Source organism: Prosopis cineraria, unplaced genomic scaffold (assembly GCF_029017545.1).
Source record: "Prosopis cineraria cultivar Desert tree isolate PC_DT_omini unplaced genomic scaffold, ASM2901754v1 PC1, whole genome shotgun sequence".
NCBI classification, from domain to species: Eukaryota; Viridiplantae; Streptophyta; class Magnoliopsida; order Fabales; family Fabaceae; genus Prosopis; species Prosopis cineraria.
The window spans coordinates 45,094,723-45,117,799 of NW_026555332.1; the positions used below are offsets into that span (position 1 = coordinate 45,094,723).

General features: G+C 33.3%; 2 protein-coding genes across 13 annotated transcripts; one reads left to right on the plus strand and one right to left on the minus strand.

Annotated features, from left to right (window-relative positions):
- Window positions 1–4,813: 4,813 nt before the first annotated feature.
- On the plus strand, window positions 4,814–9,666 carry LOC129289581 (probable methyltransferase PMT3). Of its 11 annotated transcripts, none has more exons than XM_054926416.1 (9): window positions 4,814–4,952; window positions 5,778–5,891; window positions 6,002–6,237; window positions 6,345–6,509; window positions 6,591–6,773; window positions 6,875–7,469; window positions 7,730–7,842; window positions 8,440–8,660; window positions 9,035–9,666. In XM_054926416.1, the coding sequence occupies exons 3-9, from the start codon at window positions 6,010–6,012 to the stop codon at window positions 9,342–9,344; spliced, it is 1,815 nt and encodes a 604-aa protein (XP_054782391.1). In that variant the 5' UTR covers window positions 4,814–4,952; window positions 5,778–5,891; window positions 6,002–6,009; the 3' UTR covers window positions 9,345–9,666. The 11 variants fall into 11 exon arrangements, with proteins under 11 accessions (XP_054782391.1, XP_054782357.1, XP_054782348.1 ...); XM_054926382.1 differs by having other exon boundaries at window positions 5,778–5,882; XM_054926439.1 differs by lacking the exon at window positions 4,814–4,952 and adding an exon at window positions 4,985–5,117.
- A 1,733-nt stretch (window positions 9,667–11,399) lies between these two features.
- LOC129318822 (dolichyl-diphosphooligosaccharide--protein glycosyltransferase subunit 2-like) lies at window positions 11,400–19,108 on the minus strand. 2 transcript variants are annotated; one of them, XM_054964763.1, is made up of 20 exons: window positions 18,951–19,108; window positions 18,669–18,813; window positions 17,974–18,163; window positions 17,766–17,855; window positions 17,371–17,433; window positions 17,104–17,173; window positions 16,926–16,990; window positions 16,034–16,088; window positions 15,439–15,566; window positions 15,242–15,357; window positions 15,026–15,095; window positions 14,519–14,623; window positions 14,337–14,426; window positions 14,080–14,228; window positions 13,731–13,842; window positions 13,547–13,630; window positions 13,112–13,192; window positions 12,797–13,021; window positions 12,004–12,126; window positions 11,400–11,704 (listed from the first exon to the last, which is right to left on the minus strand). In XM_054964763.1, exons 2-20 carry the CDS (start codon window positions 18,809–18,811, stop codon window positions 11,588–11,590), a joined length of 2,076 nt encoding a protein of 691 aa, XP_054820738.1. In that variant the 5' UTR covers window positions 18,812–18,813; window positions 18,951–19,108; the 3' UTR covers window positions 11,400–11,587. The 2 variants fall into 2 exon arrangements, with proteins under 2 accessions (XP_054820738.1, XP_054820111.1); XM_054964136.1 differs by having other exon boundaries at window positions 18,946–19,088.
- Between the last annotated feature and the right edge of the window lie 3,969 nt (window positions 19,109–23,077).

Sequence of the window (23,077 nt, forward strand, 5' to 3'; positions counted from 1 at the left end):
GTTACATTAACTGACTTTTTTTCTAACCTTAGTTTGCTAACCTCAGTTGAATCTTAACCTCAATTGTAAAATTTTTAATCCAAACACACCCAAAATAGTTTGGATGGCGAGCGACACATACACCATGGAAGGCAAGACGTAATCCCTTGTTGGACGAGGATGGCAGCAAGCAAAATGGGCTGTCAACAATGGCAACGAGAAAAAAGAGGTGACGAGCTTTTGAAGACCAAAGGCAAAGCGAGGAGATAGAGGGCGTCAAGAGATTCATGACCTGTGAAGATAAGCAGGAGAGAGAGAATGCCTTAATGTCCACCTACCCACCGTGCAGTGAGAAGCTACTTCAACCAGCTTCAACCAAGACGCTCTTTTTTTATCCGAACGATATCTAAAATCGCGCAATGCGCTTTTCGTCCCCTAACCTAGGTTAGGAGCCCCTAAAAGCTCATTCAACAACAATCCTGGCATAGCCTGAACTTGAGACTACACAGAACTGGCTTTGATCGCCGGGCATGGGTTTGGGAAATTGTTTATTCACATTGTCAAATATTTTTTAGAATCATTTTGGCTAGGGAGGCTACAAAAGCAATTCATCTACTAATGATGGATATAAAGGTAAAAATTTATATAGTTTTTATTGATTTAGAAAACATTCATGACCATGAATTAGGAGAAGTATTTTGGATGGTCTTGGAAAAAAGGGAGTTTGAGTTGTCTATACTAAAGTTATACAAAATATGTATAAGAGAGAAATAATTAATATAAAAATGTCTAGTAGTGAAACAAGGAACTTTTTTATAAAAATTGGACTGCTTCAAGGGTAATCTTTAAATTTTTACTTGTTTGACCTGATTTTAAATGTTTTGATTGGACATGTTTAAGAAGAAATCTTCAAATGCATAATTTTTGCAGATAATATAGTTCTTATTACAGAGACAAAAGAATGGATTAACTGCGAACTTAAATTATGGGGGAGGATATTGGAGTCAAAAAGTTTTTGTCTGAGTAAGAGTAAAATAAAATATTTGCATTATAATTTTAATAAGAAGTCAGTCAATGGTAATTTGAAAGTGAACTTAAAAGATTATATCATATTTCAAGTGAAATAGTTTAAATATTTGGAGACTATTGTTCAACACAACAGGAAAATTGAAGGGGATATTGCACATAGGATATTGGGTGGTTCAATTGGAGAAGGGTCAAAAGAGCTATTTGCTACCACAAAGTACATAATAAATTTAAAGTGAAGTTTTATTAAATTGCTATAAAACTAGCTATGTTATGTATCAATGAATGTTGGGCTTTAAACGAATAGCAAGAGCATAAAATTAGAACAATAAATATGAGAATATTGGGATAAATGTGTGGATATAGGTTTATCTTCAATGCTCAACAAGTGCTGAGCATTGAGGTGCTCATGAGATAGCAAAAAAATCTAAATGGCCCAGCTTTTTTAAATTTCAATTTTATATTTATTAAAATAAAAAATTATAATTATTTTATAAATGTGTTCATCATCAATATGGATAGTACTTATTTAACATGGGTGTTTTAATTTAATATTCAATTTTTATAAATTCACTATCTACAAATACTCTGGACAGTTTATATTTAGTATTAAATTTTTATCTACAAGGTCCAAATTTAAAGTTTTGATTTTTTTATAAATACAATATTTAAAAACAAATATATAACACTTTAACTACAACTTTTTTAAAAAATTACAAATTAAAAATTTTAAATTTAAATTATACACAATACATTTGGATACTCAATGTATAAAAAATATAAAAATTTTAATATTAAATTAAACCCTCCAAATTAAATACAGACCTGACTAGTCATGAAAAGATTTTTAAAACTTTTTTATAATTTTGATTTAAAAAATATAAAATAAAAATATTAAATTAATTTTTTAATTCTGGAGATTCAATTACAATGCTTATTAGGGTGATAAGCACTGAAGATAGATTCGTCTAGATATGTATGTAAAGATAGAATTAAAAATAAGCACACACGTCAACAAATGGGCATAGCACCTATTAAAGAAAAAATAGTAAAAATTATTTAAAGATAATTTGAGCATAAATAAAGAAGAATGTAAGAGACACCAATAAAAAAAGCATACTAAATAACTTTGAACTATGTTAAGAGGCATATGGGAAGGCCAAATAGTATACTTTTAAAAGTTATTGGCCAAAATCTCTTAACTAAAATGTTTTTGAAAGCCTAGTATATGATATATCACAACAATATCGTACAATTCCTATTGTCAGCCCCACATAGTGAAATAAATTTTATTATTGTTGTAGCATTCTTCAAATATTTTTTAGATCATGGCAAAAAAATATTTTTATACTTGAATATGGCCAGAAATATTGCCCTGAAATCAAGGAAAGAAACTATATACGCATAAATCCTTTTCTTATTATACAGGGCAAGAAATTAAAACTCCTAATCCTTAAATTTATAAAAAAATTTGTATTATGTACGGGTGAGCTTGAGGCGGCTCAATGATCTATGTCATTTCTCACTCGAGATTGTGAGCTAAGGTTCCCCTGGTCCTGAAAGGCTGGGCTAAACATGGGTCATGTCTAGCCGCACAAAAGTTAAAAGGATATTAATTCTAGAATACAAATTTTATGCAACTTTAAACTATTTATCATGGGCTTTAGTTGATACTGATGTGTCATTATTAATTAGCATCATAAACTCTAAATTATTATATTAGTAACATTTTGAATCTTAAACTTTAAAATTTTAAATAAATTACCCACACCATTTATATATAGAATGTTAGCTATTATATAAACCAAATTAACCCCAACGTAGTTTGTCATGGTGAATGCATCATTTCATAATTTTGTGAAATAATATTTTTTGCCCCTTTTTACAATATTTTTCAAATGATTTGTATTTTATGCTTTTGTATACTCTATAACTCTAATTTAATTTTATTTTGAATAACGTTTATTTATTTAATAGTAAAAATTTAAGATTTCATTTGAAAAGAAGTTTGAATATTATAGGATTTTACAGGCAATGAATGCAAAAGTCGATAATTTTATCAATAAATTTAAAACAAAAATTAATTAATTAATTAATTAATAGTATCTAATATTCAAACTTATTTTTAAATGGAATCCCAAGTTTTGATTATTAAATAAATAAAAATTATTCAAAATAATATTAAATTAGAGTTATAGGGTATACAGAAATATGAGATATCAATTATTTAAAAAATATTGCAAAAAGGGCAAAAAATCATTTCACAAAATTATAGGTCATTCATCACAGCTAATGATGTATTCATAATGGTGAACCATGTTGAGGTTAATTTGGTCTACATAACCTTCTATATATAAATAGCAACGATAATTTGCTTAAAATTTTTAAGTTCAGAATACTATAAACATAATAATTTACAGTTTGTGACGCTAATTGACAATGACAAATCATCATCAATTGGGGCTCACGATAAACAGTAATGCATGAACAGTAACGACATTTAAAAATTTAATAATAAAAGTTCATTTTGCTACAAATTTAAAAATTTAAGGTTTATTTTATATATTTTAAAAGTTTATGATATATGGTGCTCATTAACCCTATTTTTGACCTTATATTATTAGGAGTTCAATCGCTAATGATATTTGAAAAAAACTTTTATTCTATAGACTTTACCACTCGAAAGAGATTAATCATTGGCGGTGGGCTGGAATATATTCCTTTCGTTCAAAAATATAAAATATTTTTAATCGAATTTCATTCCTAATAAAGTAGTTAATTATCTTTAAAATAATCCTATCTTTTTATATTTACCTTTATTTAATAGAGTGTTTCATCCTAAAAATAAAGTAATCTATTCAATGGGGGTGTTTTTAGAAAAAAAGCATAATGATTATATCTTAAAAAATTAAAAATATTTTATATTTTTTGAATATCCAACATTTAAAAAAATGTTTTATATTTTTAAGCAACAAGAGTGACCAACAAAATAAATAGATAAAAACATCACTCATGTGCCTCTCATGAACGCTAGCTTTCTCCACTGCTTGCCCTTTTTTAATGGGAAAATATCATTCAAGAATTATCAAAAATATTTAATACTAGTAAATAAGGATAAAAAAATTTTGAGATATTACTGCAAGATTAGGGAACTAATTTAAAATTAATTTTAGATAAAAAAAAATTATAATATCCTTTTTTTTAATTTGTCAATTAGGGAATTGCTTTTTATTAAATATAAATGTGTATTTATTAACTAATAAATAATTACTTGATAAAACATAATTTACATCTACCTTTTTTTATAATCAAACTCTTTCATATTCTTAAATATATCAATTAAAAATAAATTTTTGTTAAATATAAATGGACATTTGTTAATTAACAAATATTTAATTATTACATATAGATACTTATCCGTTACCACAACCAAATTCCTTTAAATTTAATGACCTCTTATTAAATGTTAGTGAGTAGGAGTATTTGTTAATTATGGAATGAGTACTTATTAAAATATAATCTAAACTTGTCCCTTCTTAATTCTTATTGTCAAGTTTTTTCATATTTTTAAATTTATTAATTAGTGAATGATCTCTTATTAAATATGAATAATTATTCATTAATTAAAAAATAGAAGTATTATAATATTTTTTATTTAAAATTATTTTTAAATCAGTTTCTTTATCTATAAAATCTTTTCATTTTTGACTGATATTAAATATTTTTAGCGATGCTTAAAGATATTTTCTTTATTTTAAATTATTTCTCGCGTTCTCAGTTCTTAGACTTTAGTTCTCAGTTCTTGCCTGTTCCAGCCTCTAACACACAATAAATTAATTAATAATTAGCACTGGATCTCAATTATAGATCCCATTTGTTACAATTTTGGATGTTTTTCTTCACATACTCACCGTCTCTTTCCCCTCAAGGCGAAGTTCTTGCACAAGGTATGTATGTCTTTTCTATTTTCCCCTTCGAGCTCGGACTCGTGTCCTTTTCTATGGGGGACAAAAATGAAAAAACCCCTAGATCTATCATTCCATTTCACCTTCATCCTATAATTCACGAAGAACACGGCTCGGATCTGATTTCACAGCTGTTTGCAAAATGATGTAATTATTATGTCTTGGCTTTACGTTGATGGTGAAGACTGTACTACTTGGTACCTTTTTTTTTTTTTCCCGGGACCCAACTATTACTACATTTTTTCCCCGCGTGGGGGTAAATTTCGTGAATTCTGTCTTTCTGTGTTATGAGTATTGTCAGTCTCTTGCAGCTATCCAGATCCGGGAATCATATTCATGTGAGTAGCTGGCAACTGCTGTCGGTGACTCGGTTTTTTGTAGCCTTTACGCTTTTTCCAATTCCGTCCCCACTTACCCAGTTGCTCTTTCGCTTCATTTGCACTTCTGCTACGGAATTCGAAGTCGTTCACTCTTTGTTAGTAATCCAGTTGAATTGGTCCATCTTCGGAGTGGGAATATCTTAACTCATGTTCTTGCCATAATTTATTTGAATGTGCTATTCTTCGAAGCTCACATCTCTTACTGTTCCTACTCGAAATTCCTATATTGCTTTTGATACCGTAATCCCACTATCTTTATCCCATCGTTTTTTTAAGGCGTTATTTATTTATTTTTGTTTATGATTTATTTGATCGAACAGTAATTTTTCCTTTCTCGGAGCTGGTCCCACGAAGAGCTAATGCATTTATGCTAATTGTTACAATGCATGTGATGTTCCATTGATTTTGATTTCGACTTTTTGTGCAGTTTTTCGTTTTGTGATTCTCACCTGCTTTGCGTAGATGCTAAATGGAATATGAAATATTAAGTCCGCGCCTTTAAATTAAGGGCATTCTGGGGGACTTTGAATCAGTGAGTGCGGTGAGAAAATCTTTTGTTGGGTTTCGATCAAGCAATTGCTTGCCTTGTGAAAATTTTCAATTTGATCTTCTACCTGCTGGAATCATAATAGAAAGGTGATTTATTTGCAGTGGCAAGAATGAATCGAAACAGAGCAGATGGAAGCCCGAGAAAGAAGTTGGCCACGGTGTTAGTTTTGGTCATTGTTTGTGCTTTCTTTTACTTGTGTTTTCGAAATCGTGGTTCATCTCCTCTTGAGTACGGTAGTAAATCTTTAAAACATTTTGGTTGGGGAGGGGATGAAGATGCCGATGAATCTTCCTCCAAATCGATTGCAGCATATGGTCCAATGCTGAAGACAATTCCAGTGAGTTATCCTAGAATTGAACTGATTTCCTCCCTCTGCTAACGTTAAATATTAGTTTCTGTGATGAAATAATCAAGTCATCTTTTATTTCCGATTACTTTTTTAAGGTATGTGATGATCGTCTTTCAGAGCTGATTCCCTGTCTAGACAGAAACCTAATATACCAGACAAGGTTGAAACTTGATTTGTCTTTGATGGAGCATTATGAACGACACTGCCCAATGCCCGAGAGGCGTTATAATTGCTTGATTCCTCCTCCCCCAGGGTACAAGGTGACTTTCTAGTCTTTGCTTGTTAGATGCTAGTGAGGACTTTCTGGGCTTAATCTCTCATTTCTTATGCTGTAAAAATAGATTCCAATCAAGTGGCCCAAAAGCAGAGATCAGGTATGGAAAGCTAATATACCCCATACCCACCTTGCAACAGAAAAATCTGATCAGAGATGGATGGTTGTAAAAGGAGAAAAGATAGTTTTTCCTGGTGGAGGAACGCACTTCCATTATGGTGCTGATAAATACATTGCATCTATGGCAAATGTATGGCAACTACCCCATTATAGTTTGTGAATAGAATACTACTGAAACATAAGTTCTTTCATGACTGGTGGTATACTAACATCATCCTCATGAATGTACAGATGCTTAACTTTCCAAACAGTAACATAAACAATGGAGGAAGATTGCGGAGTGTTCTTGATGTTGGCTGTGGAGTTGCAAGCTTTGGAGGATATCTACTTTCCTCTAATGTAATAGCAATGTCATTAGCACCCAATGATGTTCATGAGAACCAAATCCAGTTTGCTTTAGAGAGAGGCATTCCAGCATATCTTGGTGTCTTGGGGACAAAAAGACTCCCTTACCCTAGTAGATCATTTGATCTTGCTCATTGTTCTCGTTGTAGAATTGACTGGCTCCAAAGAGATGGCATCCTTCTTCTTGAGGTGGATAGGTTACTCAGGCCAGGAGGTTATTTTGCATATTCATCTCCTGAAGCATATGCACAGGATGAAGAGGATCGAAGGATATGGAGAGAAATGAGTGCTCTAATAGAAAGGATGTGTTGGAAAATAGCTGCTAAAAGGAATCAGACTGTTATATGGGTCAAGCCTCTGACAAATGATTGCTACCGAAGAAGAGAGCCAGGTACCCAACCTCCACTCTGCAAACCTGATGACGATCCTGATGTTGTCTGGGGAGTGAAAATGGAAGCTTGCATCACGCCTTACACTGATAGTGAGTAACACCTTCCTCATTCAATACAGTTTTTGACCTCTAATGACATAAGCCACTGATAAAATTTTTTGAGACAATTAAGAGTGGCTTTGTTGATCAGTTACTTTTTGTTAATTAATATACTTTTCACATTTTCTGACGATACATTATCTATATTTACTTGTGGATTAATATCTTCTGGACAATTAGCAGTTTCTAGCATTAGTTCATGCTTTGCTTTTGCAAAATGCACTAACTGCATACTTTGCTGGTGTCTACAGAGATGCATAGAGCAAAAGGAAGTGGTTTGGCTCCTTGGCCTGCACGATTGACTACACCACCTCCTCGTCTTGCTGATTTTGATTATTCTGCTGAAATGTTTGAGAAAGACACGGTGATTTAATTTCTATACCAGTTTTTCAGTTTCACCACTCCTGATATGTGCATCCTTTCATTCATCAGAAGGGCCTAGGAACAAGTTCTGAACTGTAAAAACTGAAGTAAAATAGAAAATAGAACAAACGGGTGAAAAAGAATCTGCTGGAAACTCTGCATTAGCTGACTGAAAATTTGAACCAAAATAGCCGAGCCCATAGGTTCTTCATTTGACTACATTTGATGATGAACTGATCACAAGCCGACCTACCACTCAAATGTCTTGTATTTGTTCATTTTGGCTTACATTTGTATGTATTAGACTTGAGTACATTTCTTTATATCTTTGGTATAATTTCTTCAATAAAAATATGACATGTTTAACTTTTTTAATAGACCCGATCATGTGAAATTTAATTGTGAAAGCCATAAACTCTTGGAGAATTGTATAGTGAAGCCATAAAAATTGTGCATTTGAGCTCATTTTCTCTCAGAAAGTGCCTCTTGGAAAAGAATTCTTTATATCGGTTAGATTTGTTGAAAACTTTGTAATATATTTCATTAAGCAAAGGTATGTTTACTAGTTTTTGGAATAATGGCAACTAATTTTATGCAGGAAGTATGGCAACAACGAGTTGACACTTATTGGACTCTGTTAGCCAGAAAAATTAAGCCTGACACTTTTAGGAACGTGATGGACATGAAGGCAAATATGGGTTCATTTGCGGCTGCTTTGAAGGACAAAGATGTCTGGGTTATGAACGTGGTGCCGGAAAATGGGCCAAACACTTTGAAGATAATATATGACAGAGGACTGTTAGGAACTGTTCACAATTGGTAGGGTTCATATCTTACCTGGAAGAGTGATTTTGACTAGTTATATAAGGGAATGGCTATTACTCTTAAATTTGCTGTTTTAGTTTATGATTATCCCGCCTGAAGGAAATGGTGAACCTGAATAGCAAGATACTGATTAACCGCAGTATCCTCATGTGATGTCAGTTATCATTCTCACCATTGCATAATCCGTGGGGTGATAGTATTGTTTTTCCTTGTGCGCACAGACACAGTAGCCCCGTGCCATGTGTTTGATTACATTATGGATCAAATTTTCAAAATTTTTAGCATAAAACCTTCCCTGTGGCTTTTGCAGAGGACTTCGCTCGCCAAATTGCATCTAATAATGATATTCTTGGTTATAAACGTGACAGGTGTGAAGCCTTTTCAACCTACCCTCGAACATATGATCTACTCCACGCTTGGACCATATTTTCTGATATCATTGAAAAGGAATGCAGTCCCGAGGATTTACTGATTGAGATGGACAGAATTCTCCGGCCAAAGGGTTTTGTCATCATCCATGATAAGCCATCAGTAGTCGAGTATGTAAAGAACTACTTGCCGGCATTACACTGGGATGCAGTGGCCATGTCTGATGCAGGACAAGGTGATGATAATACAGTGTTTATTATTCAGAAGAAGATGTGGCTAACAAGTGAAAGCGTCCGGGTTGCCGTGTGACGTATTCCAAAAAGTAGACTTCTGCCAGTGACATGTAAACCTTCGAAATATCAGGTGCTGGATGGTTAAAATGTAGTGCAAAATTATCCATTATCACTCTTTCTAAGCTTGGAGCGTTCTTTTGCATGTTTCTATGATCTCTTCACTATAGGCGTAAGTCACAGTGAAAGCTCATCCGAATCATTTTGTTTGAATTTATAGTAGTCAGGGACTCTTGAAAATTCAAGTTCTTGACAAGTCTGTAGGATTTTGAGGACTGAGGTAGCATAATGTATTAATTTATTTTGAACAGATTACTTGCTATTAAGGTCCTATTTTTCTACTTTTCTGCATTGAAAGGATGCAGACCTGCAGGTCACAGGAGATTGGGCATGTTTGAAAACTGTAGCTTACGGTTTTGATATGCGAATAGGGCTGCCTTTATGTTTTTGGTTACAATATTTTAATGATGGAACTTAACAAACTCTCATGAACAGGAATACAGGAACAATGTGAATAGTTCTTGGTGTAAGATTGGCGCTATTATATTATGTGCTTGCAAGCATCACTTTTCTTTTCTTTTCTTTTTTTTTTTGTTTTTTTTTGGGGGGGGGGGTGGTTTCCGTTGTCTCCAATTCTGTGCCTGATGAACTTTCAAGGGGATAACTTGCGAGAGCAAGGACATGAACACTACAATCTGCATATTCTAGCTTTCAAAAATTATAAAAATGTGTATGACGACTTGCTACTTGCGCTTTTCAGTATCTTGCTTTCTATTAGACTTAACAAATTCCATTTTGTTTTCCCAAATTTTGGATTTTTTTTTTTTTGGGTAAGTGTAAGTAGACTTCACTTATAATAGGGAATCTCTCTCTCCCAAAGTAAGTAATATTTTTTGCTATCAACATGCCTCTAATTTACACAAATTAGTAATTACTTTATACCCTATTTACTCATATTAATAAAATCATCTTTAATAAATTTACACAAAATAAAAGAATAAATTAAAGTTAGTTAATATTTTTAAAATTACTCCTTTTACACACACACACACACACACACAAGTAGTTGGATCAACTAGTAAGAATTCTTCCTTTTTAATTGAAAGTTTTAAGTTTGAGTTTTAAAACTATAACAGTATAACAAGGCATCCATTCATATAGTGTTTGTTATGTTTTGATCCTAATTTGTTTGGACCCCATTAAGTATTCACAATTCAATAGGAGCAAACCCAAGATATCTAGTGCCTGTGAAAATGCAATAAATTCTAGCACAAATAAATTCTGTCACTTTTGAAAAAAGATCAATTGCTTCACAGATTTTAAAATGACGGCCAAGTTACAATTGTAACTAGAAACGTAAAAAGTATGAAAGTTTCAAGAAGTTGACCTGTAAATAGGAACCAAAAGAGCTATTAATAATTAAAAGCTATTTCAAATTGTATGATTAAATTTAAAAAAAATTAACCGTTTGATCCTCATAATTTTAAATTAGTTATAATTCTATTCTTCAATTTTAACTCCTTATAATTTAATCCCTAAAATTTTGACTCAATTATAAATTAATTTTCAAATTTTACCTCTTGCATTTTAATCCTTAAAATTTCAACTCTTAAATATTAATCCTTATATTTTAAAAAGTAAAATTATAAAGATTAAAAATATTTTAAACTTGTTATATTTATAAAGATTAAAAAAATTTAATTATTATAATTTTATTTTTTAAAATATAAAAATCAATATTTAAGAAGTTAAAACTTCAAAAGTTAAATTATAAAAAGTAAAATTCAAGAACTAATTTACAACATTTTGTTATAACAAATTAAAGTTTAAGGACCCATTTACAACTAAATCAAAACTATAAAAACTAAATGATTAATTTCCTCATTAAATTTTCATTAACTTAAAACACGTGTAGTGAGAAAATTCAAAACGAAATGATTTGAAATTTTTGATGTTACAAAGAACGTAGAAAATAAAATAAAAATATGTCGGTATAAAAAAAACTTGAAAGTCCAAATTATACCAATTGAATGAGTAGGTTAGATATATTAAATAGTTAATTTTTACCAATCAATTAAATGGATTTTTGCTATAACTAATATTATTTTTAAATAAAAAAATGAATGAGCAGTGTAACGATTGAACTCTAAAGTTGCCTAGTTTAATATAGATCCTACAAAATTGAATCGGTACAATTTCCTTCAACGAAAAATAATCAGATACTCGTGTCATTTCTGTATAAATAGACATTCTTCCCATTACTCAGGCAGACTTCAACTTGGCTGATGAAGAAGCCAGATGGGATAAAATTCCATGTCCCACAAACACCAAAAAGGCCCCTAAAACACCAACTGTTTTCAGCGTCGTGAACAGGTCCAGCTGCACATTAACAAAAATGTAAATAAACAATAACTTCCAAGCGTTGGTAAGTAAATAGAACTGTTTGACTTAGTTGCCAGAAAAAACCTAGATGAAAAAATAGCATTCCAACAAATCGAATTATAGATCAGGATCATCACTCATGCCGATCAAGCATGTTATATTACGTAATTATATTCACACGATATAATATTCTCGTTGACAATGAAACGCCCTCCTTCATTGCCGCCTAAAAAGAAATTGACTCTCGTGTGTTCAATGGATCCGCACTAATTTTCATGAAAGCAGGGAGGGCATACCTTTAACCAGAAAAGTAAATAAAGCAACAGAACTGCAGCAATGCCAGCATGGAAGAGGATGGCATATGTAGCAGGTACTGTTGCTGAAGGGAAATTCTTTAGGTTCACTCCTAAGCGTAATAGCTGCACATTATATTGAAGAGAAAGATATAATGTCAAACACCATGCAGAAGATTAACCAAACCAAAAGAAAGATAATACAAGTTCTTCAATGTTGCAAGAACATTCGACACCGATGGTGACCAGACAATCCCCCAATCTCGCAAATTTCTATGCATAAGAATCAGAAGACATATGCCAACATAGGAAGCATATAATCCCATGTCTTTAAATTGACAATAAACGACTTAAAATGTTAAAGCCGTTAGACAAAGTCCCGATTGGAAGCCCAACTTCATGCAGATAACTCTAGAAATCCTGGAAGTTTTAAACATCTTTTTCTGAATATCACTGCATCGAAATGAAATCTTGAATCAAGAATCTAAACAGATTATGTTTTCATAGGAAGCGGTTCCAATAAGCATTTATCTGCATCCATAAAACTTTTAAATGTTTCTACGATTGAACTGGTTATCGAACCATTGAGATACCAATTAAGGTCGTGTAAAATAACCTTTACTGTGTTGTGCTTTTATAAGTGAAATAATGAGCTAACAAGGGGTTATATACAGAGATTTAAAATTTTCAGAGATTCATTGTTTATTTTAAAAGTCAAAATGTTACCTTCACACAAGTCAAAGTTCAATAAAACTATGTGCACTGTAGCAGCTTTGAGAATGTTGACAAGACTTACCCCAACCAAAAAGCCAACAAAAGGCAGAAGGGTCAAACTCAAGAAAGTGAGCGACAAATTTTGGGGCGGCTGCTTTTCAGGAGCCCTAAATAAGTGAGTGATCTCTGCTTTGGGACCATATCTTGTGCAAGGATCCACTGGTGGTGGAGGAGGACGGGCTGCCTTCCCAGGAGCTACTGGAAGATCTAATTCAATATGGCCAAGAGGTCGCAGGAAAGAGTTTTCCTGAAAGATCAAATTAATTTTTTTCCTAAGAATACTAGTGATGTAGGAGAAAGAGGGGAAATTAAGTAAAGACATGGAAGAGCAAGCTACCATGACAGCATCTCCAACTGTCAGCTCAATGTCATATCTGCCTGAGAGATAATAAAATTTCTCCACCAAACCAAGAAAGTCCTACATGCAAAAATGATCAAATGTTAGCAAGACAGGAACAATAATATTGGTCGATGAGAATTGAACTTTACAGTATTTAATTAAGAGAAACACAGGTAAAACAAAAATGTGCCTACCCCTATCGTAGCCATCTCTCAAAGCAGCTAAAGTAGACCAATCTATACCAGTAATATTTAGGTGCGACATATGAAAACTAGCACTTCAACTCTTTTCACTACATTATATGAGTTTGCACCCAGTGATTATTGACGAACTACACAATGCATCATATGAATTCTATGATGCTTAGACGAATTATATCAATCCAAATGAAGAGCCAATAACTAAGAGCCTATGTGATAATCAATACTTAACTAGAACAATTTCAAACGTCTTGCCGGTACTTCCAACCACAAATATGTGCTCAACATTTGTCTCATGTCTCAACTTGAGAAATACCTGCAGAACAAAAAAATCCTCAACAAAGTGAGTATTGAGTAAAGGGGAAAAAAATCAATGCAAGACCGTGAGGCTTGTCCATTGAAAAGGCAAATACAACCTGTTGAGGCTCAAAAGCATGACCATGAGATGTCGTCAATTGAAAAGATAAACGCAACTTTGCCAGGTGGTTAGCTGATAGTGAAACTACATCATTTCCGGTTAAATCTAGCCTGAATAGAAAAAGAGGAATTGGAAATGCAAAGTCAAAACCATATGCGATACAATATTCTGAATAGAAAGAAGTGCAGCAAGATATGAACTCATGGACATATTCAAACTTCAAAAATAATACAATGAGATACATCTCACATATCAACCAGTAAACAGTAGTAATTTTCTTATTAAGAGGACATAATGCACGCATCAATTATCAAATAGGCTATTTTAGACCAAACATGGAAACATACGTTTTCTGGGTTTCAATGCTTCCAAGATCACTGTCCAGTACTGCAATTTCAGCATCGCCAACTTTAATAACTCCAGTGACATATATTGGGACATGAGTTTGGCCCCCAGTAGCATAATCACTTCTTCTGTTGGAATCTTCAAGGACCACCTACAAGACGTGTTTTAAATGTTCTAATATCATGGACAGGCAGTTAAAAGCACAATTTGATTCCCTAGGGGGAAAAGATAAATCATTCAATCAAACAAAGAGGAATACCTCAAAAACAAACACATAAGTTCCCGTGTCCACATTCTCTGAGAAAACATCCAAGACATGAAGTCCACTTGATGGTTCATACTGGAGCTCCTGCAAACATGCAAAAGGTGTACTCAAACAACAGAATATTGAACAAATCAGAGATAAGAATATCACAAGATAGTCAATTAGTCATCACCCACCTTACTCTCAAAAACAGCTGAACCTTTAGACCCAGTGCCAAAAGCTCGGACAAGTTTAACCATTAGGGGTGGAGCAGCAGCACCAAGCACTGTATTTACCCTAACCTGATAAATTTTATTAAAACAAACAAACAAACAAAAACCTCATCTTACTTTCACGACAGTAAAAGAAAACTTGAGAAGTAACCGTGATACACAATTCACAGATGCAAATCTAAAATTATGAAGAGACCAACGCAAATGTGTGTAGAAGAACAGATGCTGTAAATGTTCTTTATAATTATAGAGTGCAGCAGGTCATTGTATCCCAACTAGAATGCTAACACAAGAGTCACACATGTGTACAAACAAGCAAAACACACGGCCCAATATAAGCTATATCCTTATCCTATCACTATTCATAAGCCACCAACTTCCTACAAAAATTATAGAACGATTAATTACCACAAGCTACTTAATTGTAGAAAAAACCAGAAATTTATTAATCATTTTGACCAAGTTAGATACCTTAAGCTGGTCCTTCTGGGTCAGCGAGAAAACTGTTGCAGGAAGTGACAATATTAATGGGATGGAAACCCTGCAGCAGCAAAATAATTCATGATATCCAACTTGCTCAAAATTCATGAAAGGGCAAGTATATCAGAAAGAAAGAAAGCTCAGAAGGAAAAAAGGAAACAGTACCACAGAGATGCAAATCATAATTGCTGCTGATAAAGTACTTGCCTGTTGCTCTCTAGAAAAGCTAATGACTCTACTTGATTGAAGAAATCCTTTGCATCTTCTGGGATTCCTATACCCAGGAAGAATTTTGCTAAACCCAAAATTTTATTCTCTGGAAGCTGGAAATTCAAATATAAAGCATTAATAGAAATTTTTTGCAGATAATAAATAAAAATTGCTATCCCTTATACTCCACATGCATTTATTTTTCCAGAAGTCGCAGCTGCAAATGCTGTAAGCCCTCGAACAACTGAAGCAGTTGTGAAAAGGGAACCCAGTTGTTCACCAGTACCAACTATCTTCTCACCAAAATAAAAGGTTCCATCATCTGAAAATAGACCAGGTGTTCATTTAAGACCAATAAAATAAAGTATAAGGTATGAGAAAAGGCAGGACCAGAAAACAGAAAAAAGCGGTCAGAAATTAAACTTGGCAGGCTTGGAATACATGTTGTGCAGAGTCTTCAATTGATGCCAAGAAAATCGAAACACAGTAGGAATGTAATGCACACACTGATGCTAGCTTGAAATGATTTTTCCCCAGACAACTAATAAAGGCGATCAAATCAATTGAAATTGAAACTCCACATGCAAAAATATGGTAAGATTTTTATAATTCAAATGAATTTCTGTGAATATACTTAAATCAAGCATACAATTTTCTAAAATAAGCATAAATTCACCATCTATCTATTTTCAATAGAAATCCATTATAAAAGGACCGTGGCTATCCAGCCGAAGAGTTCTAAGTTTACAAATAATACTATTAATGAGATTAAAGCACAGCTACACTTACCGTAATTTTCAATCCTGTCAAATAGCTTCAGTATATCATTTTTCACTGCATTGATCTGCCAATATGTAGCTAAAATAAGAACATAAGTTCCAGAATAAAAGCAAGTTCAGCTCAGATAACTGCCTGACACAAATTAGTTGTCAGTTAAATGCAGGTCCGTTGATAAATCACCACTAACAACCATCCTATTATGTTACTTTTAGCTACTTTGTCCTGCTAATATTTTCCACCCAACTGACCCCTCTGTAGTTGGGTATGATGGTCTAGGGTTGAACTAAAAGCCCTGGAATGAGTAGTAAGTGATACTGTGACCTCAGGCTCCTTTTGCTTGATTTGAATCAATTTGCCCTAATCTAACAATATTTCATTAGAAAGCATTCTTCCATCAATACTGAATCGATGCCAATATATTATTCCTCAGAAGGTCAAGTGAAAGCACTTAATGCAAACAAACTTAATTGAACAAAGCACAAACAACCTCAAAAGCTTCCCCAAAAAATTTCACTATATGATACTCTATCTGTTTCTATATATAAGAGAAAATAATTGTATCCCACAATTTAAGAACATCAATTAACTACAATAATTATGTCTGAAATTTAAAAATACCCATGCATTTAATCAGAATAAGACTGCATTAATTATTTCTTGTGAATGAAATTATGAGAGATAATTTAAGAAAATTGTAATAAATGCTTATTGAGATATATAATTTTGCTTATAAAGAAAAACAGAACATTAAGTGACAGTTTCTCTTATATATAGAAAAGGAGGGAGTATTATTTATTACCATTATTTTATTTAGATGATTTTCTAGAATGGCATATGAAACTTTCATACCTCCAAAATTGAAGAATAGACAATAATATATTGTAAAGATCCAAAATTTTACCCTAGAGTGATCAATTTCTGAAGATGCCAGTGAGACCACTCCGGCAAGTGCTTCAAGAGCTAACCCTGCAGCCCAATGATAAGATCAATTTGTCAATAAAGGTCAATTGTAGTCATTATAATATTTCCAGGAAACCCAAAGCTAACACTAAAAAAAAAATCATCATTTAATTCATTACCAGCAGCATAGGTACTGGGGTTTGGATTGTTAGAGCCATAATGCCATCTTCCATCACTTTGGCTCAAAGCCTGTCAATAATGCAGGATATTAATAAGCCCAAGCATTCAAAGGACAGAAAGAATTATAAGTGCAGCAAAAGAAGCGCATTGAAAATGGGCTGTGGTTCTTATACAGAGACTGCCAGCTAAAATTATATGAGGCAATATCATGTATCCAAAAGCAAACCTAACTAACATCTAAATTATGACAATAAAAGAGAACAAACCTTGATAGAACGAAAAGTTCCATCAGCATCAGCTAAAAGGACATCAACATTAGAAGCATGATCCTGCAAAGAAAGGAGGACAAAGATTTGATGAGATGCACCAACTATATTTATAATGAAATGTAATATCAATTTAATAATCCATGAGTGGAAGAAATTGTGCACAAAAGAGACCAGTACTTGAGGATAGCTTAAATACAACCATGAGGATTAAAAGACCAATGAAGAGCACGCAAACACATTGGGTGAAAGGGAAATGGAGCTCAAGTCATGAACAGACAGGAACATGATTGTAATCTTCACATATGCATCAGATATTCCCATAAATTCTGGTAAAAACACATCTAGTCTAACATAATCTGTTTGGGAAACCAAGCATAAGTCCAGAAAATTACCTTGATAAGTATCAAACTTCCTATTGAGTAGTATAAATCAAGCAAAGTACTCGCATCATTGATTGTGGCCTTAATTTGAGAAGCAATATCCTTGTACAAGATCAATAAATTTTGGCATCAACTTTGAGACTTAGAAGACACCAGTAGATCTTTTGGGTGATAAAATTTAAGCTGCAAATAACAGAATAATGCCTTTAGAATAAAATACCTTGAAAACCTCCTCATTGACCCCACATTTTAGTAAGCTATTAACTTTTAAGGCATAGAACGAATTCTTCAGAGGAGATGATGACCCAAGATTTTCTGATACTTTCTGGCAAGTGGTTGTGCTGACATCTGGCTTATTTTCAATGGCAAGAATCTCAAAAACTCTCAAGGCCTCGTATGCATCTTCTAAGCTGATAACATACAACAGGACAACACTTAGTTGACTTGGATAGAGTCACTCGAAAATTCATTAGAGACAAATATTGAGTTTTTTTATATTAGACACGTAACGCGTCTTAGAGCAAAAGCAATCTTTTCATAACACTACATTCTACATGTGCTTAAATTAGGGTAATGATGCATTTTGAACAAAACAATGCGGCGGCTTAAAATTAAATCCAAGAAAAACTAATTATAATATGGCTGATTTCAGACTTCACTGATCACTCAATGAGAATGTGTGACTTTAGCTATGACTCGATTTGAGGGAACCCCTTAACGGATATAAAAATAAATAAATAAATAAAAGCATGGCAAAATTATAATTTCTGAACGCGAATATGAATCGCTATATGACGAACTGGAACATAAATATCATGCGATAAGCATGTAAATTGACTTCTACAACAAATCATGGGGTACTAAGTTGTTCAACGAGTAGCCACTCCACAATGGTAACAATAAATCAGTAGTCACCTAGAAAACGATCCATCGATGGGAGTGAAGAGTTCTAGGGCAGCGGATCGGTGAGAGTCAGAGATCGGCTCAAAATTTGTAGCAGCTTGGCAGATCGAAAGAGCCAAAAATAGCGCCAGAAATCCTCCTAGGCTTCTGGCCATTCCTGCACTCACGAATCAGACAAATTCAGATGAATGCAAATGACATTGCCATGCTTACTGCTTTAGGGTTTTAGATCGTGAAGCATGAGAGAATTAGGCGATATACGGAAGTTGTATCAGAGAATGATCGGTACCGTACTTGGCGCACTCCGAGGGCGACGACTTCTACTGAACTGAGAGTATGAGACTGAAACTAATGTTTGGATTTGCACCGGGAGACCAAAGAGGCAAAGGGCTCAGAAAAACGGGCTAATTGTAGTAATTTATAACTTAATTTTCGGTCACAACTTACAATTATGACTTTTGCTTTTCTTTCTTTCTTTCTTTTTTTTTTTTTGTTCCTTACAGTTAGGACTTTTTTTGTATGTGGAAACTGGAAACTTACAAACTAGCACCTTCCACCGCTTTTCGAGGCGCCTCCGTTTGCCAGCCCTTTCTCCCTCTCAACTTCAGTAATTAAGATTCAATATATTATAAAAAAAATTAAAATCATTTTTGTGAAATATTTTTTTTATTAAACTTATGGCCATTTTCAGGCCAAAATTTAACAATTTAAATTAAAAATACTTATCTATTATTTAATGTTGCCATGCAAATTTTATAATATAATATTAAATTTTAATTGAAGTTGAGATTTAATAATGGAGAAGATAGAAAGGCAATGGGAAAAATGGATTTTGATTTATAAACAAAAAGTACATTTTACTGTGTGTGGGATGTACTAAGGTGCCAACTCTTTATTTAGCTTGTTTGGTTTGAAGAGAATGGAATGGAGGGATTAGGGAATGAAAAAAAATTAATGACTTAAATTTTAAAATTTAACAAATGAGATTATAAAATTTGGGGAAATCACAACTATTAGCAGCTATAATTTTATAACCTTTTTTTATTGGCCCCTATATTTTTTGTCAACATTATATGTCCTTTTAGTTTTTCTTGTCTTTTAAATAGGTTTAGGGGACAATAAGATGACAATAATAACAATATTAAATTATTTGATGGGTAAACTAATAACAGTGATGAGAATGCTAATATATTTAAAGCACGATAAGTTGTCAATTTAAATTAGCAACAGATAACAAGGGGGACAATTTTTTCTGACAAAGATTATTCTGGCAGTTGCACCTATCATCAAAAAGTGATTTCCAATCATTATAAGTTAAACCTTTTACCTTGTGCATCAAATGTTTTAATTGTATACCATTCATACTGCATCATTGTTCATTTGAACATTTTTTAAAATAAAAGGACTAACATCACATAACAACTATAAAGACTTGGAATATTAAAAAAAAAATACAAAGACTAATAACAAAGTATGATAAAATTATAGAGACCAATAATTATGTTACTCCTATAATTTTAACAAAGAGAAAATGTGAGAGAAGTAAGAAAAATCAATCAAAAACTTTCAATTCCACTCTCCATTTTTTAACATTAAGCAAATCTATTTTCTTCAAAGTTCAAACTAAATAAATTATAAACATTTTCAGTCAGAGGTTTTCAAGGAGATGGGGCTAAGGTGCTCCCCTCTTCTTATTTGGTTGGTATTTGACGAAGAAATGGGAGAGAAGCTAATTGTTTTGATTGAGAAATTGAAGGTGAAAGGAGGGAAGCAACTCCCCTCCCACCCTTCCCTCCAATTTGAAATTTTTTGGAGGAAAGAAAAAATAATTCATGAACTAAATTATTTGCTTATTATTTTAATTTTTTTAAATACCTTTAATATAAAAAAAATCATGTATTATCTTCCTCTCTCTTGTAATAAAATAAATTTTATCACCTTATAAAAATTAATGTATAATTTTTTAGTGTCTAAAATTTTAATTTTTTTTCCATTAGACATGCTAATAAAATATAATATTAATGTATTTATTTTTCAAAAAGTGTTATTGATATGAGTCCATGTCATTAAAAAAATCATAAAATATAATGTAACTATTTTTAATGATAAATCAAAGCAAAAAAAAAAATCAACTTCCATTTGATAATAATAAAATTGTCAACTTATCATTTATTTCCCTCCTTAAACCAAATAAAGGTTCATTAAAATCATTATCCTCCCCTTTCTTCCCTTCCAATCAATCCAAATAAGAGATCATTAATTCCCCTCCCCAATCCCCTCCTGTTCTCCTGAATTAAACATAACCTATAAGCAAGATGGAGAGAGTGGGGGCTAACAGGGGTCATGGCTCCCCTAACTTTTTAATTTTTTCTTAATAAAATGTAGGAATTATGTATTTTCGGCTCCTTTAAATTGGCACATTATAGAATTTATAAAACACTATATGAAATTCGCATTTTAATTCTAACTAGATGAAATTCTCATTTTAATTCTATATGTAGTCTCTTTTTTTATAGGTGAATGTAGGCAGAGCCCTGCTTTATTCCATCATTGAAACTTCTCTTGAGTGAGTAACACCCAAATGTAACAGTACGGAGCCACCCCTTGGGCCTCGACTCGGTACTGGACTCTGGCCCATCACTGGACCAAAGCCGACTTTCCCACAGGTGGTACTGTGGTTATTCCTCATTCAATGGTACCAGACTTCGCCTCAACTTCATTAAGGTGGTAGAGGTTGGAGGTTCGAGTTTGGGGAGGTTCCAAAAGACCCTGGAGAGGCAGTGGTGAGGAATAACCACAGTACCACCTGTGGGAAAGTCGGCTTTGGTCCAGTGATGGGCCAGAGTCCAGTACCGAGTCGAGGCCCAAGGGGTGGCTCCGTACTGTTACATAAAAGTGGTTCAATGGTACCAGACTTCGCCTCAACTTCATTAAGGTGGTAGAGGTTGGAGGTTCGAGTCTGGGGAGGTTCCAAAAGACCCTAGAGAGGCAGTGGTGAGGAATAACCACAGTACCACCTGTGAGAAAGTCGGCTTTGGTCCAGTGATGGGCCAGAGTCCAGTACCGAGTCGAGGCCCAAGGGGTGGCTCCGTACTGTTACACAAAAAGTCATTATACACTAAATCCTGTAAAGCATTAAGAAGATCCCATAAAGGAATAAGTGAAAAATCATAAGAAAACTGTGATTAGGAAGCCAATCCGCACACTGGTTACCTTTCCTATATACATGATTGAAAACAATATTTCTAAAAAAATCAAGAACTCTACAAATATCATCAAGAAAAATACTACTAGACTTTTTCTCCACCCAAGCATATTTCACTATTGATAAGACAGCAATTGAATCTCCTTCAATGATTAGATTTTCTATTAACAGCTCCTTCACCAACCTAACTCCCCAAAGCATACCCCATAATTTTGCATTTATAGCTGAACAATCACCTATTTTCTTAAAAAATCCAGCCACCCAGTCTCCATTATTGTTTCTCAGTAGACCACCACACCCAACCATACTTAAGCTACTTTTGCCACGCACCAAAGTTCAATTTAAACCATCTCAAGGGGATAAGACCATCAAACATCAATAATGGTTGTTCTCAACACAATCAAAAAATCACCACCCATCAAATTATCCAATTCCCAAACATAATGATTTCTAATGTTTGCTGGGTTCTCAGGCATAACAAAATTAGAATCAAATACGGTTTTACTACCCTAAAACCATTGCCACCAAATAGCCATAGCAAAAATTTACTCTAGTCAGATCTACCCCTCGTATTCACATCTATCCAATCACGCAAGTTAAGTTGGAAGAAATTAGAATTTACCTCAAATCTACCAAGTTAAAGCCATATAAATTTTGCTTTTTCACAATCCCGAATAGCATGGAGAATATCCTCCACATCTTGCACATATCTGCAACAATTAGGAGAACTATCAAATAATCTTGCTCTCCTCTCTGAAGATAATAATCTTTCATGCATCAAAAGCCACAAAAAAACTTGAATTCTTCTTGGATCCTTCCACCTCCATAAAACATCCTGGCCCTTATCACACACATCCCCCTGATTCACTGTTAGTATGTGATATATATTAGAAATACAAAAATTATTATGAGTTGCTCCTCTCCATCTAATACAATCTAACCCGTAGATCGGCTTTGGGGTTTGTATTGCTTAGAGCTTCACCGAAACCTCCTCAAGTAAGTAATCCTTAAGATACAAGAATTCCTATTCTTATGCTTCATTCACCATATCACTAACCTTGTACTCCAGTAATCTCCCTTTAGGTCTCCTAAAATAAACATCAAGAAGTCTTTCATCATTACGCAACCATAAATCCTTCCAAAAATTAAATTTGTTACCATCCCTATATTCCCAGGCTATCATACTCACAAGATCAGGCCAGCATCTATCGAGGAA

Coding starts and splice junctions, on each gene's coding strand:
- LOC129289581 (XM_054926373.1), top strand. CDS start 4,895: ATGTTTTTCTTCACATACTCACCGTCTCTTTCCCCTCAAGGCGAAGTT. Junction 7,843..8,439: donor AAATGTTTGAGAAAGACACG/GTGATTTAATTT, acceptor AATTTTATGCAG/GAAGTATGGCAACAACGAGT. Junction 8,661..9,034: donor TTAGGAACTGTTCACAATTG/GTAGGGTTCATA, acceptor TAAACGTGACAG/GTGTGAAGCCTTTTCAACCT.
- LOC129318822 (XM_054964763.1), bottom strand. CDS start 18,811: ATGGCCAGAAGCCTAGGAGGATTTCTGGCGCTATTTTTGGCTCTTTCG. Junction 17,174..17,370: donor GAACTTTTCGTTCTATCAAG/GTTTGTTCTCTT, acceptor CATTATTGACAG/GCTTTGAGCCAAAGTGATGG. Junction 15,096..15,241: donor GCTTTTCTAGAGAGCAACAG/GCAAGTACTTTA, acceptor TTGCTGCTGCAG/GGTTTCCATCCCATTAATAT.